This window comes from Oncorhynchus gorbuscha, linkage group LG16 (assembly GCF_021184085.1).
Source record: "Oncorhynchus gorbuscha isolate QuinsamMale2020 ecotype Even-year linkage group LG16, OgorEven_v1.0, whole genome shotgun sequence".
NCBI classification, from domain to species: Eukaryota; Metazoa; Chordata; class Actinopteri; order Salmoniformes; family Salmonidae; genus Oncorhynchus; species Oncorhynchus gorbuscha.
Genome location: NC_060188.1, coordinates 5,395,188 through 5,409,718, shown reverse-complemented (window position 1 = coordinate 5,409,718; position 14,531 = coordinate 5,395,188). Strand labels below are relative to the sequence as shown.

Here is a 14,531-nt window from a genome sequence, read left to right as displayed (position 1 = left end):
GGAGGTTAGGAATTGGGAAAACAGTCAGTTTGCCCCTTTCCTCCCCATGTCCTCTCTCTGGTTGTCCCTGACTTGTAGCATTGTGAGAGGCACAATAGCTCTGTACATAGGTGTACTTATCGTCTGTAGTCAGGAGATGTGTAGAGGTCAATGTGATGTGTAAATGTCTTGAAAGATGTTTTACGATTGTACATAATGCTATTTGTTTGTTGCATGAGGAATTAAAGGATTTTTGATCTGGTGTAATTTAGCTTATTGTACTCTTTGGTCTTTGTTGTCAGTGCATTGCTTCTCTATACATAACTTAGGCTAGTAAATCAGGTTGACTTCAAGGTCATACTTATGCCGGCTTCCACAGCGTTGACTGTGAATTTGATTTGAGCGAATGTCAAGGAAATTGTTGCCAGTGCAGTTGTGCTTGTCGACAGTGCAGTGTGCTTGTCGACAGTGCAGTGTGCTTGTCGACAGTGCAGTGTGCTTGTCGACAGTGCAGTGTGCTTGTCGACAGTGCAGTGTGCTTGTCGACAGTGCAGTGTGCTTGTCGACAGTGCAGTGTGCTTGTCGACAGTGCAGTGTGCTTGTCGACAGTGCAGTGTGCTTGTCGACAGTGCAGTGTGCTTGTTGACAGTGCACATTTAAATCCAGGCCAGTGTTCATGTCAAAACATTTCTTTATTATCAAATAGCACATTTTGATCAGACTTGATTTGTTTTATGTACAGTATAAAAAGACAAGTGCTCTTCTTTAAGTGTTGGTCAAACTTCCACTGTCCCCTCCTTAACTATGGCCATGGCCAGGTTACGAGCTAGCGCTAGCCGCAGGAGCTCAATCTTTGTCGTCTCGATGTCCTCATCCTGAAAACGCACAGGGAAACACATTTAATGGATCATCCTCATCAGAATGTTTTTAGTGATTCCATATTCAATATGATGTAATGGTGCAACTGGGCCTTCACGCTTCAGCAAACAGGAAAGGAGGGCTGCTAAACAACAATGACAAATCATGACAAGAGTTTACCAAGAAAAACTTCCAAAAGGACTAATTCGAAGTAGAAAGGAGCACTCAAGAGAAAAGTGAGCTAAAATAAATATCAGATTGTTTGTTGAGTGCTCCAACTATTACTTTCTACCTTGAATGAATCCTTTTGGAAAATGTTCTTGGTAAGCCCTTTTCATAATTATATAATACTTTATGTTAATGAAATCAACAGTCACTTTTCTGGAATACAATATTCAAATTAGGTGACAATGGAACTGTGCGATTGGCTAACTATGAAAAGTCTGTGCTAACCCCTCTCTGGAGCAGGGCCAGTTTAGCCCTGGGCTAAAGTTGATGTTAAAATGTGCAAGTGTGAATAGACTATTAGCCGTGGGCTAAGGAGGCTCTTAGTGCAGTGTGAACAGTTGCTTAACCCGGGCTAAGGAGGCTCTTAGTGCAGTGTGAACAGTTGCTTAACCCGGGCTAAGGAGGCTCTTAGTGCAGTGTGAACAGTTGCTTAACCCGGGCTAAGGAGGCTCTTAGTGCAGTGTGAACAGTTGCTTAACCCGGGCTAAGGAGGCTCTTAGTGCAGTGTGAACAGTTGCTTAACCCGGGCTAAGGAGGCTCTTAGTGCAGTGTGAACAGTTGCTTAACCCGGGCTAAGGAGGCTCTTAGTGCAGTGTGAACAGTTGCTTAACCCGGGCTAAGGAGGCTCTTAGTGCAGTGTGAACAGTTGCTTAACCCGGGCTAAGGAAGTGCAGTGGAACAGTTCTTAACCCGGGCTAAGGAGGCTCTTAGTGCAGTGTGAACAGTTGCTAACCCCGGGCTAAGAAACTGTAGAGATTAGAGCATATTATTAAACAGTATTAGGAGATTGAAAGGGAAACAGACATTAGATAGAGGGTAAGGGGGTGTGTAACCCAGTACCTGCATGGGTCTGTCTGGGGTGGGAACACTCTTCCCTGAGGTCAGCTCCTCCAGACAGAACATCAGCTCATGAGTTTGATCAGCAGAGAAGATCACCTGCAAGAGGACAAGCCCAGAGATTAGCCAACTGACTGCAACAAAAGGCTATTAGCCTAAAGAGGCACCATCTACAAAACTACGAGCATATATTCAGACCTACAGATCTGATAGGAATCAATAAGGTAAGGAGATCTCTTAATTTAAATCATATTTATTATATAATATATTTTCTTTAAGATTACAAAGATGTTTCGCAGTTCATATTTAGTTAGTAAACCCCCAAAAAAGGTAAATTCAATCTATGGAATATGCTACACATTAGGTAAGTAGAAAGACGTTAATTTCAACGTTAAGTCAAGGATGGAAGTTAATGTTGTGGGCCAGTTGACCTCTTTCTGCTCCAGCAGGGGCAGGGCGTCGGTCAGCAGAGTCATCCAGAAGGAATGTGGGGCGATCTTGGCCGTCATCAGGGAGAGGAGGAGCTTGGCGGCATCCGAGAAACGCTTCTCGCCGTACAGCCGATGGAACTCACGGTACTTCCCTGCAGACAACAGGATCACATCCATCAAGGCAAAGCGTAGGAAAAACAGTTTCTCTACAGAAAGCGTTAACGCGCATTTCTTATTGGACATGTTCAGGTAGTCCATCCTGTTTCCTTCCGTAAATGGTGCCTAATGAATATGACCCAGGACAGGAGGGGAACAGAATGAACTAATGGATACAATCACATGATGCTCTCTCATTGGTATCATTGGTTACACTCATTCATATATCCTTATGTACATATTCCTTATCCCCTTACACTGTGTATAAGACAGTAGTTTTGGAATTGTTAGTTAGATTACTTGTTGGTTATCACTGCATTGTCGGAACTAGAAGCACAAGCATTTCGCTACACTCGCATTAACATCTGCTAACCATGTGTATGTGACAAATAAAATTTGATTTGATTTGATTTACACAGACACAGTATCAATGGCATAGTATGGTGTAAAATGTATTTGCCACAGTTTTAAGTATAGAACTGAGAATTGCACCGAATTCCCAGAAATGATGTGAGAACCATCTATCAGTCACACATGATGCCAGTTGGGACACCCAATATGGTCACTGTAGAATTGTTTAGAATTTGAATTCTCATTCTACTCGCTACAGCACTGGTAGAACTTGTATGGCCTAAATGTAAATACACCGTGGTTCCACTTGATTGGTTAAGAACAAGATAACATTATATACATCATAGTTCTGCCTTCATGAGTGACTAATTGTAAAGTGAGACATTACACTCACGTTACATTTCCCCAGCTGTAGGTTATCATCAGCTGTTACAACAGTATTAGGCCACAGACTGCAGCCTTATATGGACCACTTTTCTCCTACGTGAGAGAATCATTTAATAGAAAGGCCAAAATATAACATGGGTTTGATCCAGTGTGTGTGTGTGTGAGTGTGTGTGTGCGCATGTGAGTGATATGTGGCTGACTGAATGTCAAGTTAACATGCAAGACCAAGCAGGGCTCTACAATGCGACCATTTTACTGGCATATGCACCTAAATATGTTGCTGTGGGACCTGGATTTTTTATTGAAGAGCACCAGTGTGCCTAGAAAAACATACAATTCTAACTTTATTACCTCAAATATATCTAGATTTGTGCTCCTGAATTTCTTTGTGTGCACCTATATTTTTCAACTTAACACACGGTGCTCCTTGTAAAACAGCTTAGAGCCCTGCCAAGGAGTGTTGGCTTGTTTGTGTGTTCACAGTCCTTCATGCCTGTGTATGTACATGTTTGCACTCCATACCTAGAAAAGTAAGCCTGTCACTGAGCAGCATGGCTGGACCCAGGTTGTCAATCAGGTCCAGATCAGAGAAGGTCCCTTTGGCACAGTAGTCCTGGAGAAACCTGAGATACAGACCATAGAGATACATCTATAGACCAGAGAGACGCCGTATATCTAGGATACAGACCATAGAGATAAATCTATAGACCAGAGAGACGCCGTATATCTAGGATACAGACCATAGAGATACATCTATAGACCACAGAGATACCGTATATCTAGGATACAGACCATAGAGATAAATCTATAGACCAGAGAGACACCGTATATCTAGGATACAGACGGGGTTAAACCCACGGAGGGTGGGGAGCGAGAGAGTGAGCGACTACAGGGTGGTCTGGTAGCTAGTGGTGTGGAAGCAGATGTCATGGGGGGACATCTTTGCTGCCCTTCTTGAAGTAATTCCAGATCTAACGTGGTGACTCCACTACGTAGCTTTCATCAACCCCTCATGTTAGATCAGTGGTTACATCAAGGAAAGGAGGAAGGAAGAAGGAATTTTCTAAGTATTGAAAACAGGCCGACGACTGTCCAGCAAATAAAAACAGCATTCCTGAACAGGTCACATGGTCAGGATCAGTAAAACCTCATGTAGACATACAGCACCTCTCTGATATGAGGGTGGCGAAGGCAGCATCTTTGGCTCTGATGCTCCAGGAGAGAGCAGAGCCCAGTCTGTTGTTCCTCAGGGCCTTCTTGGCCATGATCTTACAGATGCTCCTCACTGCAACACAGAGAGACACATTATACCAAAGAGTTAGGGGGTGATATACACAACAGGCATGACAGAAATCAGGGGGAGTTTGAATGTATTTTCCACGTGTGTTTTAGTAAGTGTCCATGTTGAAATTGAGGGAGTGAGACAGAATGTGGGTCTCAGTGAGAGCTTCATGCATGAGAGTAAGATGGACAACTGTTTTGGATAAGAGCGCGTGAGTATGCCTGCGTACGTACGTGTATACATCATATCTACCTTGTTCAGTCATCTGCCTCTGCTCACAGATCCTGATCACCTTCAGGGCCTTGCGCTCCGTGTCCAGAGGAACACGCTCTATCTGTAGCTCCAGGTACACACGGCCAAACTCTGGACAGTGGTCAAAGTAGTCCACAGCCAGCTGCCACAGGCTGAGGACCAGAGAGAAATAGCTGGTTAATCATGCACAGCTTAACCGATCATCCAATAGGAGCAGCACTGGAGCAGGTCAAACAGGGGAAGAGGCCTACACGCGTAGCCGACAACACTCTCTAGAAAAGATAACTACTGAACACAGTGGACCTCAGCATGTGTAGTTTTGCAGACGTGACTATATGTGTGACAGTTATCTATTAGAAAAACAGACATGTTGGCACTGGGAGTGATGCATATAGTCCAATCTATTACTAACCAGACTAGTGGGTCTGTCTCACCTGTGATGGGTGAAGAGTCCTGAGGCGTACTCCAGCAGTAGAAACTCTCTCAGGTTGGAGCCAAAACTACAACAACACAGAGAACACGTTATTATGGTCAACGGTGACGAAGGCTGCCACCGAAACACCTCAGTTTGTTCGGACCTCTGCTGCTAAAAAAACACTAAATATTTCATTGCGTGTGGGTTCTTTATTAAGTGTATGCCCTTTGAATCCGGCACCCAAATACTTCCTGTTATCACAAACATTTGAGCTGAGCACGCCAACTTCACTTTCTATGATTCTGATCAATGTTACCATGAGAACAATATTGGCAGTTAATGTCAACCCTTTCGTGGGACAGTAGTGTCCTTAACTTACTGTAGGTTGTGAGACTGGAGCAGTTTACAGTGGTCCAGTAGGTCAGTCAGATGCCCCACAAACCACCAGTTGTTGAGAGCAATGCTGGAAAGCACAAACAACATGTCATAAATATCACAACATAAGAAACTGAACAGTAGTTTACATGAGTGACAGAGGGGAAATCACATTGTGTGTCTAGCCCCCACATTTATTTCATCTTATCCACATTAACAGTTACTGTTACCTTAGCAACAACACAGCTACTCTCCCTGGGTTCTATACCATAGAAATATAATTCCTTTGGTTTCTGTATTTCTATGGTCGATAGACGCTCCTCCTCACCTGCAGTCTTTGATGACCTGGTGGATGTCAAACTCAAAGGCTGCCAGCAGGATGCTGTCCAGGGGCTCTGGGACACTCCTCGTGTCCAGGAACATGTGCATGCTAGACTGGAACACACACACATAGGACAGGACACTTAATCATAGTGTTGTGGTAAGTCCCAGGGCATACTAGTGCAACTCTGTATCATGTATAGTGTAGTAGTAAGTACCTGTGCGTAGTAGTGCAGCTCTGTGGGCTTGACAGTGGGGTGGGAGAACAGCAGTCTGGTGACCAGGAAGTGATACCAGGTACTCAGCAGCTCCTTGTACTCCAGGAGAACATCCTCATCACCAACCAGGATCTACATGGATAATTAGGATGGATGGTATAGATAAACCATGGATGGATACTTATTTAGGAGGGTATGGATAAACCATGGATGGATACTTATTTAGGAGGGTATGGATAATCCATGGATGGATACTTATTTAGGAGGGTATGGATAATCCATGGATGGATACTTATTTATGGAGGGTATGGATAATCCATGGATGGATACAACAGGTGGAACATATGGATAGTAGTTGGAAGAGACAGACAGCACCAACAAGAGATTATTTTAGCTCCTAAACAGTTCACGCTCACACAGATGCAGGTACAGAGCCAATGGACTCTGGACATGTACAGAGAGAGTTACTTTTGGCTAAGGTATACATCGTATACTACAGGTAGCTACACTGACGACAAAACATTTAGCTCTTTATATGACAGACTGACCAGGTGAAAGCTATGATCCCTTATTGAGGTCACCTGGTTTGCCAGCAGCATACCACCCTGCACACTACTGCTGGCTTGCTTCTGAAGCGAAGCAGGGTTGGTCCTGGTCAGTTCCTGGCTGGAAGACCAGATGCTACTGGAAGTGGTGTTGGAGGGCCAGTAGGAGGCACTCTTTCCTCTGGTATAAAAAAAATATCCCAATGCCCCAGGGCAGCGATTGGGGACACTGCCCTGTGTAGGGTGCCATCTTTCGGATAGGACGTTAAACGGGTGTCCTTACTCTCTGAGGTCATTAAAGATCCCATGGCACTTATCGTAAGAGTAGGGGTGTTAACCCCGGTGTCCTGGCTAAATTCCCAACCTGGCCCTCAAAAAACCATCACGGTCACCTAATAGTCCCCAGTTTACAATTGGCTCATTCATCCCCCTCTCACCTGTAACTATTCCCCAGGTCGTTGCTGTAAATGAGAACGTGTTCTCAGTCAACTTACCTGGTAAAATAACGGATAAATATATAATATTTTTAAACCTTCAATCAGTGTAGATGAAGGGGAGGAGAGGTTAAAGAAAGATTTTTAAGCCTTGAAACAATTGAAACATGGATTGTGTATATGTGCCATTCAGAGGGTGAATGGGCAAGACAAAACATTTAAGTGACTTTGAACAGGGTATGGTAGTAGGTGCCAGGCGCACTTTGAGTGTGTCAAGAACTGCAACGCTGCTGAGTTTCACGCTCAACAGTTTCCTGTGTGTGTCAAGAATGGTCCACCACCCAAAGAACATCATGACAACTGACAACTTGACAACTGTGGGAGCATTGGAGTCAACATGGGCCAGCATCGCTGTGGAATGTTTGACACCTTGTAGAGTCCATGCCCCGATTAATTTAGACTGTTCTGAGGGCAAAAGGGGTGCAACTCAATATTATGACAGTGTTCCTAATGTTTTGTACACTCTGTGGGTACCTGTCACCACACAGATGCAGGTAAAGTGTGCCAGGGCAGGTATTGGGCAGTTCCACTGACCTTACAGATGTCCTCCAGGTGGCGGTTGCTGGCAAAGGACTGGTCCTGGAGACAGTGGTCCACCTCCTCGCGCCAGTGTCTCCACTTTACATCAAACTCTGTCAGGGTCTGAGTCTCACCAGGCTACAGTAAGATGTCATAGAGGAGAGAGCGCTAGAGTTACAACCATAGAGATACATATAATATACGTCTTCTACTTGATTCTGTGGTTAAAACTGGTTGCTGTTCAGGAGGTTGAAACGTTCAGATAGAAATGCACTATGTACATTGAAGATGGGCATCTTCATGAGCAAGTTGTCCAGCAGCTTGAACATGACCCTGGCTGCAGGCTGCAAAGCTGCCTGTTTCACCAGAACCTGCCTGGCCTCGTCCATCCGGCCCTGCAGCACGTAGCTGATCACCTGGAGACACAGAGGGGGTTCAATAGGGGACAAAGAATATCTGCATACAGACTAGTGCACAAATAAACATGAATAGCAGATTACACAGATATAAGTTAAAGGAGTTCAACTGGGCAAAGATAAAATACATAGTATATCAACGAGTTTATTTCAACCACATTGGAAGTAATCATGGAGAACCATTTAAAAAGGCAAATTCACTGGAGGTCTTGAGGATCCACTAAATTAGTTTTGATCAAACAGGGCTCTAAGCTGACAGTTTATTTTTTATAAGGAGCACATGTGCTCGTAAATTGAAAAATGTAGGAGCACACAAAGAAATTAAGGAGCACAATGAAAGTATTTGAGCAAGTGTTTTTATGATAAGAAATTAATAAAAGTTTAAGAATAAAAGTTTGTTGGAGTGTTCCATACTCAATCAATTACAATGTACGAGAGGTAGACCGATGAATCAGAATGGCCGATTAATTAGGGCTGATTTCAAGTTTTCATAACAATCGGAAATCGGTATTTTTGGACACCGATTTTGCCATTTCTTTTTTACACCTTTATTTAATCTTTATTTAACGAGGCAAGTCAGTTAAGAACACATTCTTATTTTCAATGATGGCCTAGGAACAGTGGGTTAACTGCCTTGTTCAGGGGCAGAACGACAGATTTTCACCTTGTCAGCTCAGGGATCCAATCTTGCAACCTTACAGTTAACTAGTCCAACGCTATAACCACCTGCCTCTCGTTGCACTCCACACGGAGACGGCATGTTACGCAAATGCCGTAAACCAAGGGAAGTTGCTAGCTAGCATTAAACTTAAAAACAATCAATCATAATCACTAGTTAATTACACATAGTTGATGATATTACTAGATATTATCTAGCGTGTCCTGCATTGCATATAATCTGACTGAGCATACAAGTACCTGACTGAGCGGTGGTAGGCAGAAGCAAGCGTGCGTAAAAAATAAATTCAAACAGCACTTTCGTGCATTTTGCCAGCAGCTCTTCGTTGTGCGTAAAGCATTGCGCTGTTTATGAATTACTTCAAGCCTATCAACTCCCTAGATGAGGCTGGTGTAACCGAAGTGAAATGGCTAGCTAGTTAGTGCGCTCTAATAGCTTTTCAAACGTCACTCGCTCTGAGCCTGTGCTGGTTTCCCTTGCTCTGCATGGGTAACGCGGCTTCGAGGGTGGCTGTTGTCGTTGTGTTCCTGGTTCGAGCCCAGGGAGGAGCGAGTAGAGGGACGGAAGCTATACTGTTACACTGGCAATACTAAAGTTCCTAAGAACATGAAATACAAGTGGTATAGACGGAAATAGTCCTATAATTCCTATAATAACTACAACCTAAAACTTCTTACCTTGGAATATTCAAGACTCATGTTAAAAGGAACCACCAGCTTTCATATGTTCTCATGTTCTGAGCAAGGAACTTAAACATTAGCTTTCTCACTTAATTTCTTCTCCAACACTTAGTTTTGCATTATTTAAACCAAATTGAACATGTTTCATTATTTATTTGAGTCTAAATTGATTTTTTATCGATGTATTATATTAAGTTAATATAAGTGTTCATTCAGTATTGTTGTAATTGTCATTATTACAAAAAATATATAAATATATATATAAAAAATTATTATTATTGGGACTCCAATAATCGGTGCTGAAAAATCATAATCGGTCAACCTCTACAATGTACCCTCCAATATGAGTCATTTAGGCGAGACAATGTTCAGCTGCCCCTTTGAGTTCCACGACGTCTCTTTGCTAGCAGTTGAGCAAGCTCAAACTAACATTGAAAAACCACATAGCATGTGAACAAAACAATGTAAATAGCCAAGAAATATGAGAAGAAAGTCACACTTTAGTAGACTTTCAGGTGAAATCAACCAACTTCTACGCTGTGCGCTTCTAAAAATGTTTTTTTTTTCAGCACTTCACTCAGTCCTGCTCGAGGTGGGAAAGCTAAACTCAGCAAAAATAACTGTCAACTGCGTTTATTTTCAGCAAACTTAAATGTGTAAATATTTGTATAAACACAACAAGATTCAAAAACAGACAAACTGAACAAGTTCCAAAGACATGTGACTAACAGAAATGGAATGTGTCCCCGAAAAAAGGGGAGGATCAAAAGTAACAGTCAGTATCTGGTGTGGCCACCAGCTGCATTAAGTACTGCAGTGCATCGCCTTCTCATGGACTGCACCAGATTTGCACGTTCTTGCTGTGAGATGATGTTACCCCACTCTTCCACCAAGACACCTGTAAGTTCCCGGACATTTCTGGGGGGGAATGGCCCTAGCCCTCACCCTCTGATCCAACAGGACTCAGGCGTGCTCAATGGGATTGAGATCCGGGCTCTTCGCTGGCCATGGCAGAACACTGACCGTCCTGTCTTGAAGGAAATCAGCCATACTGCTTGTTCTGTGCGTGGTGGCATTGTCATGCTGGAGGGTCATGTCAGGAGGAGCCTGCAGGAAGGGTACCACATGAGGGAGCTGATGTCTACCCTGTAACGCACAGCGATTCAACGATAAATGCGAATCTGACCATTACTCCTGGTGAGACAAAACTGCGACTCGTCAGTGAAGAGCACTTTTTGCCAGTCCTGTCTGGGCCAACGACGGTGGGTTTGTGCCCATAGGTGACATTTATGCCGGTGATGTCTGGTGAGGACCTGCATTACAACAGGCCTACAAGCCCTCAGTCCAGCCTCTTTCAGCTTACTGTGAACAGTCTGAGCACTAATGGAGGGATTGTGCATTCCTGGTGTAACTCGGGCAGTTGTTGTTGCCATCCTGTACCGGTTCCGCAGGTGTGATGTTCGGATGTACCAATCCTGTGCAGGTGTTGTACACGTGGTCTGCCACTGCGAGGACGATCCACGGTTCGTCCTGTCTCCCTGTAGCGCTGTCTTAGGCATCTCACTGTATGGACATTGCAATTTATTGCCTTGACCACATCTGCAGTCCTCATGCCTCCTTGCAGCATGCCTAAGGCACGTTCACGCAGATGGGCAGGGACCCTGGGCATCTTTCTTTTGGTGTTTTTCAGAGTCAGTAGAAAGGCATCTTTAGTGTCCTAAGTTTTCATAACTGTGACCTTAATTGCCTACCGTCTGTAAGCTGTTAGTGTTTTAACGAACATCCCACAGGTGCATGTTCATTAATTGTTTATGGTTCATTGAACAAGCATGGGAAACAGAGATAAACCCCTTACAATTAAAATCTGTGAAGTTATTTGGATTTTTACGAATTATCTTTGAAAGACAGGGTCCTGGAAAAAGGGACGTTTCTTTTTTTGCTGAGTTTATATGGTATTTGTAGTGCTGTGTGTGATTAGCTACCAGCTATGAAACAAAAACAGAACGTTTACTTTGAAAATGGCTACGGCAGCATTTTTTGTGTTACTATGAATCACATGCTCGCTCATACATTACTTTTTCAGTTCGCACACATCTATTTTTAGGCACATTTGAGTAAAATGGTCACGCTGTAGAGCCAAAAATCAGCCTGACGTATCTACGCACTGGGCCAATAGCATTTAAAAAATGCAGAGAGAGACAGGAGAGGGGTGTATGTGTACGTACCACGTCCCAGTAGGCCTGGTGCTCTGCGGGGCTCTCACTCGCCAGCACCTCCCTGGCCTTCTCATCCACGTCAGCCTTGTGCAGCCTCACCCAGTCGAGCAGGTGGAGCACCAGGGAGCCAGCTAGAGGGTCACATACAACAAACAGGGTGCAGAAAATATTAAAGTTTTGTTCACACCATAGAGATAGATGACTCATCATGGATATAACCCCTTTTAGCGTGGACAATGAGGGCTTCCACCATTTAAGTTGTCAACTGGGTGGGGATTTATATGAGTTTGGACAGGGGTCGCGTTAGCTTTCAGAAATCAGCATTTTCAAAACTCAGACCATAATTTTTTTTTTGCATTTTTAACCATTTAACCTGCGTTTCATATTGAAAGTCAACCGTGCTTTTTGGCTTCACTAGAGTGATCAGGGGCTTGCAACTATTGTTTCTTTACACAAAATACATTCGTGCAAAATCATTTATCAGCTGACAGAGGTGCAACGCTATTTGGCAAACAGCCAGACATAATTAAATTAGCCTACAATAAAAAAGGTATTTTTGCAAAGACGATGCATGGCCATCATATTTCCAATGTTTCGCTTGAAGTTAATACTGCATTTTAACTTGCTACTGGAGAAAAACTTAACTGGAAGAAAGGACCGGAGAAAAGTAGCCTACACATCAGCCAGGGCACTGATGATCCAATGACAAGAGCAAATATATTTCATCCAAGTGGAGAAGTGGAACTGAAGCACAAAATTAGTAATTTTACAAATCATGATTATTTGAGCAAACCTGAAGCCTAGCAGAATTTACAATAAGAAGCATTTTAGATCTGTGTGAAAAATGCAGAATCCTACGTTAACGCGACCCCTGTGGGAGCAATCGGCCAATGAAAAATAAGAAAATGGATTACGTTAAAATGGAGATAGCCTCAATGGTGCTGCCCATGCTATCACAGACACTGTAATGGCACAGATACAAATATGAGTCTTCTATCTAGCTCTATGGTTCATACCTAGATGATGCTTGTGTGTCCAATGCAACATCAAGGTTGACACACAAAATATAAACTCTACCTGGAGCTGCATCGATGAACAACACTTCACAAAGATTCCAGATCAGCTCTACTGCCAGCAGGATTGACACCTATCATGAAAAACAGGAGAGAAGAGTGTTGCCAAGGGAATCATTATGATACACTAAAACAGTCTGAGTTGTATAACATTACAAAGATGTTCATCTTCATCATTGTTGCAAGATCATTTCTCACGTTTGCTGATTCAATGTTATATTACTTGGGTTATGTTTCCTTGACATAAGGGTAAGTGGTTAGTCGAACTGAATAGGCACAGACAGGTACTTTACCTGATTTCCATACTGTGTAGCCAATGCTGCATCTTGTGTAGAAACTGCAAAGTGAGAGGAAATAGCATGTTACTTAAGTCTGTCTATGAACTGCATTGATAAACATACGATTGTTGAAATGTTGCCATACTATACCTGCGACTTGCTGGAGTTCCTCCATGCATGCTCGAATCACAGACCTGTAGTTCTTGCTAATACTGACAAACCTGAATAAATAAGTGAAATTGATAAACGAGCACACCCATTACAATGCAAAACATTTAGATTACTATGAGATTAAGTCACACACATCACCACTGTTTGATTATATTTAGAACCAGGAGTTTTTCCTGACCTCATGACAAAGGAAAACTCAGAGCCCTAGTTTGAATTACAAGAGAAAGTAGTCTATCCCATCCTTACTGGGGTTTCTTGTTCTTGCTGGGCAGATCCTCTCTGATCCTCTGCAGACCAACAAAGATGTGATGGGACTCATTGAAGAGTTTACGCAAAATCGGGGAATAGATGTCCTCATCTTTCCTGACCTCGTGGACAAAGGGACAACCCCCTGCAGATCCACCTGAAGAGACACACATGGAGAGTGGGTTAGAGAGGAGGATGCTTTGTACTTTGACATGATTTGAGTCATGACTTTACTACCAAGTTATACATTCAACTCTCCTATCTACCTGATGCTTTGTAAATGGTCTCATAAACCAGGATATCTCCAGGACCCCACACAAATCCCAAGTGTTTTTGGTTGCTGTCGAACCCAGGGATAGGCTGAAAGAGAGAAACGTCTCGTTAGTTTATTTATGTGGACATAGCTAGGTGATTAACCGTCTAGACATTATTCTGCCTTGCTGCCAGTATCTTTCAACCCACTGAAACGAGTCATCACAAATGACAAATAAACATTGTGCAGTGATGCCAGTATTATTGTGGACACTTGAGCTCAGAGACGTTTGAATGAAGTGTCAGCTAGTTAGCGAACTAACGTTAGCAAGTTGCATAGCCTGCCCTGGACACATTTTGATTCCACAACAACAGAGCACAAGCGGTACTTACAGTAGTTGTTGGCTCCACATCTACCTCCTCCATTACCACCCACTTTAATCAAATCAATAAGGTGAATCAATAAATATAACTTAATCCACGAGCGATACAAATACTGACATTTCAAATAATATAATACAGAAATTAGGCGCTTCAACCATTCAGCTGAAGGACCCCAAAGCGTGCGTGCGTATGTCTGATGTCATAGGAATTCTGTGTCGTGCCTGACTAGAAATGCAAGCTTGCACTAAAGGGAACACAATTACTCAGTTGTCAATTTGACAAGTAATGTCACCATGAGAATATATTATTCCAATTAATAAAATCGATTTATACCAATATCTACCAATTATAATGTTTTGGTACTAATTTGCTCAAAGTAGGAATAACTTATGGCCACCAGATGCAAACAGTTATTTATTTACCCTAATGTGCAGATTTTAGTCATAATTAATTGTCGAATGAAAGGCTCCTCATAACATTTAGGCTAT

General features: G+C 42.9%; 1 protein-coding gene across 1 annotated transcript; it reads right to left on the bottom strand.

Annotated features, from left to right (window-relative positions):
- Window positions 1–652: 652 nt before the first annotated feature.
- On the bottom strand, window positions 653–14,244 carry LOC124000740 (nuclear pore complex protein Nup85-like). Its single transcript, XM_046307320.1, has 19 exons — window positions 14,053–14,244; window positions 13,674–13,767; window positions 13,408–13,564; window positions 13,141–13,211; window positions 13,006–13,049; window positions 12,717–12,786; window positions 11,649–11,770; window positions 7,930–8,064; window positions 7,664–7,786; window positions 6,091–6,222; window positions 5,880–5,986; window positions 5,556–5,639; window positions 5,196–5,261; window positions 4,762–4,913; window positions 4,395–4,512; window positions 3,750–3,850; window positions 2,334–2,485; window positions 1,906–2,001; window positions 653–854 (listed from the first exon to the last, which is right to left on the bottom strand). The coding sequence occupies exons 1-19, from the start codon at window positions 14,083–14,085 to the stop codon at window positions 756–758; spliced, it is 1,956 nt and encodes a 651-aa protein (XP_046163276.1). The 5' UTR covers window positions 14,086–14,244; the 3' UTR covers window positions 653–755.
- Window positions 14,245–14,531: the final 287 nt, after the last annotated feature.

Coding starts and splice junctions, on each gene's coding strand:
- LOC124000740 (XM_046307320.1), bottom strand. CDS start 14,085: ATGGAGGAGGTAGATGTGGAGCCAACAACTACT. Junction 13,768..14,052: donor ATGTGGAGCCAACAACTACT/GTAAGTACCGCT, acceptor TCTCTCTTTCAG/CCTATCCCTGGGTTCGACAG. Junction 2,486..3,749: donor TGACAGGCTTACTTTTCTAG/GTATGGAGTGCA, acceptor TGTTGTCTGCAG/GGAAGTACCGTGAGTTCCAT.